General features: G+C 61.9%; 1 protein-coding gene across 1 annotated transcript in view; it reads left to right on the plus strand.

Annotated features, from left to right (window-relative positions):
• Positions 1 to 5164, plus strand: part of SYNGR1 (synaptogyrin 1) — an 11694-nt gene that overhangs the window by 2642 nt on the left and 3888 nt on the right. Inside the window, exons 2-3 of the mRNA XM_077757881.1 lie at positions 3080 to 3317; positions 4583 to 4728. Of these exons, the coding sequence (XP_077614007.1) occupies positions 3080 to 3317; positions 4583 to 4728 (384 nt within the window). The remainder of the gene's footprint in view (positions 1 to 3079; positions 3318 to 4582; positions 4729 to 5164) is intronic.

The following is a 5164-nucleotide window of genomic DNA, read 5'->3' on the forward strand; positions in this document are numbered from 1 at the left end:
CGCAGATTCTGTCACCACCTGTGACTCCTCTCTGTGTCCCACCCACCTGGCCTGCCCCCCCCACTCTCCCTCCTCCCGCGTCCCGTGCACCTCCAGCCCTACTCCTCCATCGCTGGCTCTTCTCCCACCTTTTCGGCCTTTGCCCCTTCTGTTCTGCCTGAAACACGCTTCCCGCCTCTTGGCAGGGCTGGCATCTCAGCTCAGCTCAAAAATCCCCGCCTTGGCCCCTTCCCTGAGCACCGCGGCCTCCCTCCCGGCATGGCCACCGCCCGCCCTTGCTCCGTTATCTCTTCTGCTTGTTTCACGTCACTCTGGCGTTTTGGGGGCGCCGACTCCACATCACACGTGGGTCCTTACGGGCATGACCTCATCCATTCCTCGCCGCACGCCGCTGGTTCAGGTGCTGTGGTGGCCGGGCTTTCCAGATGAGGGGACCGAGGCTCTGAGAAGTCACTTGCCCATGGTGACTTTGACCTGTGAGGAAGGCCTGACCGCGGGGCGCGCGGTCTGCTGGAGCCGTGGGGTGGACGGGGCCCGGAGGGGGCCCAGAGCTCCTCTCTCCGCGCTGCCCGGGGCCCCCACCGGCTCCTTGGAGGATGTTTTGATCTTGTTCCTCACCCTCCTGGGGACCCACTGTCTCCAGCACGTGCCTCCTGGCCTCTTCAGGGACTCCCTGCCTCTCTCCCCCAAGAGGGCCCCGTCTTAATGGTTCCTCCTCCGCTGTCCCCAAAGCCCCAACGTCCGCCTGCCTGCTTCCCCTCCCCCCTCCTCCCGGCCTTCCCTTGGAAGGGGGTCTACGCTTGTACCCACCCCTGGCGGCCCTTCCCGGTGCTCTGCCTTCTCTCCTCAGGCCTCTGGAGAAGGGAGTTAACCCTTGCTCAGCCGCGCCGTGCACTGCTCTGCTCAGGACGCGTGCGTGTCACTCTCTCGGGAGTCCCAGACGGAAGGTTACTTTTTGCCGAGGACCAATCTGAGGCTCAGAGAGGTTAAGTCATTTGCCTGAGGCCTCACAGCATAAGCAGCAGGCCTGGGATTTGACTTCAGCCACCCTGTGTGACTGACCCCTTCTTCTCTAATCTAGAAGCTTTTCCATTCTGCTGGATTGGGGACATGGGGTGACGCCTCAGATTCCCAACGTGGCAGTTTCTTGGTAGGAACCTTGTGGACCTGTCTTGGTGCACAGGTCCAAGGGGGCTGTGTGAATGGCAGTCCCAGGGTTGTGCTGTGTGCAACTCAAGCAGCTGGCCATGAGAGCCTGCCTTCATCTCCCACGCCTGCCTTGCTTGTCAAGACCGTGTCAGTAGCCCAGAGTCCCTTAGACAATTGCTGTGAAGTCAGGACTTCCTGCCTCTCCCCTCCTGTGTGCGACCCCACACTCACCAGACTTGGCACTCAGCCACGCTCCTGGCCCCTCAGGCGTCTGGAAAGACTACGCCTCGTCAGGGCCCACCTCCTGAGGCTGAGAGTCAGCTTAGTCAGGTGAGAAAGAGCACAGGGCTGGGAATCAGGACCCTTGGGTTCAAGTTGAGCCTGTACTTCTGACAATAGTGCCACCTACACTTTCTGTGCCTCAGTTTCCCTACACTGCTAATGGGGGGCAGCACCAGGTGCCCTCTGTGCTCCACGGGGTGATGGCGAAGATGTAGAACCTGTGACGGGGCCAGGCAGAGAGCCAGCATGCCCGGGTCTGGACGAGCAGATGTGGGGCTTTCGGGGCACCATGGCCCGCCTCCGTGCCCGTGGTTGAACCAGGACACAAACCCACCATCTTTTCTCTGATTGCAGAAAAATTCACATACCGTGCAATTAACCATTTTTTAAAAATCATTTAATGTTTATTTCTGAGAGAGAAAGAGACAAAGTGTGAACGGGGGATGGGCAGAGAGAGAGGGAGACACAGAATCTGAAGCAGCTCCAGGCTCCGAGCTGTCAGCACAGAGCCCGACGCGGGGCTTGAACCCACGAACTGTGAGATCATGACCTGAGCCAAGTCAGACGCATAACCAGCTGAGCCCCCCAGGAGCCCCTCTTTTTACTTATTTTAAGGTTCATCCAGCTGTAGCATGTGTCAGACTGGCTTTTGTTTGTTTGTTTGTTTGTTCATTCGTTTATGGCTGAAAAACCATAAAAAACCACATGGGCCCCTCCAGAGGGCAGCTCAGACCAAGGCAGCTTTTGCATCGGAGCGAGCAAGGAGGAGGCGGCAAGAGAGGGCGAGCAAGGTGGCGGCCAGCGTCCTTGTGGTCTCCTCGCAGAGATGTTATCCATCGCTTCCTGCGATGATGTTCCGTTTGCTCCAACCACAAAGCCCAGCCCCCGCTCGGCAGGGCGGGCGGCGGGGGAGAAGGAGGTTGCACAAGGGAGTGGATGCCAGGGGTGGGGTCGGCCGGGGCCACCTCGGCTGGCCCCAGAGGCTTGTTGGGGGGCTAAGCGGGGGACCACGTGTGCGGCCCTTGGGGTAGCGCCGGCGGCCCTGTAACTGGCAGGATCGCGACCGCTGTTACTTTTTGATTCACCCCTCCTTCCATTTGCCAGTGTCTGGGCTACAGGGAAGGGGTGGGGGGCCAAGGACAGGACCCACCACGGCCCCCAACAGAGGGGTGGGGAGCACCAGATGGAACACCTGACGGGCATGTGCCAGCATCTGGAGGAGTTAGCCTAGAGGGCCTGGGCGTGGGGGCTTGGCAGGTCCACCTCTCAGAAGGGCGTGCCGCCCACTCATTCTGGGAGGCCGGGTCCAGTTCTAGAGGAATCTCGGTGTCAGGGCCCAGGAAGACCTCCCAGCACCTGGCTGGTGGGTTGCTAGGGCCAAGTCTGTGGTCAGAGGGACCTGTTCTGCCTGAAGCCGAGGAAGGAAGTGATTGGCCCCTCCTGCACTGTGTGACCCTAAGCAAGTGGCCCTCCCTCTCTGGGCCTCCCCTCTGAACTGCCTGTTTAGCTCCAGCCTTGCGGCTGTTGGGAGTGGAAAGGGCTCACTGGGGCAGGGGCAGGCAGCAGGCCGAGGGCGGTAGCCTCCCCTTCCGCGGGCCTGGGTCTCATGCCTTCCCTGCCTCCCCCGCCCCGCCCCCTCCCCCCACAGGTGTTCTCCATTGTGGTGTTCGGCTCCATCGTGAACGAGGGCTACCTCAACAACAACTCGGAGGGCGAGACGTTCTGCATCTACAACCGCAACCCCAACGCCTGCAGCTATGGCGTGGCCGTGGGCGTGCTCGCCTTCCTCACCTGCCTGCTCTACCTGGCCCTGGACGTCTACTTCCCACAGATCAGCAGCGTGAAGGACCGCAAGAAAGCCGTCCTGTCCGACATCGGTGTCTCAGGTGAGTTCCCCACCCTGGTGAGTAGCCCCCCACACACACACACGACAGAGCCTGCAGCGGGCTGTCCCGGCCACGGGCCCGTTAATCCTCGTGTGCACCTAGGAGGCAGCTGTCCCCTTAGCCCATTTTCCAGATGAGGAAGCTGAGGCGCGGGCGGGCGAAGGGACAGACTTGGGGTCACGTGGCTGGCGACAGGGAGTGGTGAGACCAGGGCTGGGCCCGAGGCCCTGGAAGAGCCCACAGCCCCGTAGCAGGGACGGGACACAGTGTCCCTTCCCTCAGAGGCCTCTTCTGTGCTGCCTCCCGTGGTGGAGGAGGAAGACAGGACTGATGGCCTGGCACACGGGAGGGTCAGGACCTGAACGTGACCCGCTGCCGCGTCTTCCAGAAACAGCCTTTGGCAGAGATGACCTGACTTCTGTCCCCACAAGTTCTGAAGTCTGTTCACTGGGCGCTTGGGTTGAGAGGCCGCGGGGCTTTGCCTGTGGTCCTGGCTCTTTGGTTAGGGGACCCCTCCCCCCAATTCCTGGGTCTGGGATCCTCAGGATGAGCCCGGCTAACCATAAGCAGGGAGACCAGTCCCTTAGACTGGAAGGATAGAGGGAAATTAATGGTTCTCGAGCTGTGTTCCACGGAGCCCCAGGGTTCCCCCGCAGTGCCTATGGGACATGTCGGTCTCCAGATGCCCCAGCCCCTTGGCACACACGCGCTTTGTCTGAGCAGCTCTGGTCCTCTCTGGGCAGCCCCTGGGTATCCTCCGAGGATAAGCTGCCCCCCTTGCCCAGCCTCCCCCTCCTCCTCTCTGCCCAGTGTTCTGGGAGGCAGGGGGTCAGATCAGAGCTCCTCCCAGACTGCCGCAGGGCAGACCCCGTCCCGGGGCAGGGGATTCCGCCGGGAAATCAGTGTTCGGCTTCAGAAATGCCCGCCTAGGCTGACTTTTCTCTCTGTCTCTCCCTCCTCCCCTCCCCTCGCCTCCCCTGCCTCTCCCCGGCTCTGCTCCCGTCCTCGGTCCTCGCCGTCTGCACGGCCGGCTCCTCTCTGTGGTCCCTCTCCCGCTCTGCGTCTGACTGACCTCCCTGTTCTCGCCTCACCTTCCTGTGCTCCCCTCTCTGCCCCTCCCCGGCCCCCGCCTCTCCCTTTGGGGGTGGGGGAGTGCGGGAGGCGTGCTCCTAAACCCCTCCCTGTTGCCCGTTTCCCCCCACTTCCTCCCCACTCGCCCTCTGTCACGCGTGGCCCCTTCTGCCCGGCCCTGGTGGACACTGCAGCCTTCTGGGCCTTTCTCTGGTTCGTGGGTTTCTGCTTCCTGGCCAACCAGTGGCAGGTGTCCAAGCCCAAGGACAACCCGATGAATGAAGGCACAGATGCAGCTCGGGCCGCCATCGCCTTCTCCTTCTTCTCCATCTTCACGTGGGTGAGTACACGGCCCGCCCCCACCCGCCCCCTCGGGCTCCCAGGCCGGCGGCCTTTCAGCTCGGCCAGGGACTTGCATTCCACCTCCAGGAGCCCAAAAGTGACCCCCACAGGGCACGGTCTCTCCTCGGCTGTCCCACGGGGCTGCTCCCTGGGAAGGAGTCTGCTGCCATCGCCAGCAAGGTCACCCCGTGGTGGTAGACCCTCGCTCTGGCACAGAGCAACCTTCCAGGGGTCACGAACGCCCCTGCTAAGCACCCTGGTAGCTGGGCCGTGGGTGTTTACTATAACCTCTTACAGACACAAGTGGGGGCCTCGGTGGGGAGATAAGGCTTTGCAGTTCCGAGGCCGGGAAGGAGCCCAGGATCACTTGTTGGGGTTGCCTGTAGTTTTCCAGCCCATTATCTTCCCATCTCTAAAATCAGGAAATTGACTTT

The sequence above is a fragment of the Crocuta crocuta genome, unplaced genomic scaffold (genome assembly GCF_008692635.1).
Source record: "Crocuta crocuta isolate KB4526 unplaced genomic scaffold, BGI_CrCroc_1.0 scaffold143, whole genome shotgun sequence".
Taxonomy (NCBI): Eukaryota; Metazoa; Chordata; class Mammalia; order Carnivora; family Hyaenidae; genus Crocuta; species Crocuta crocuta.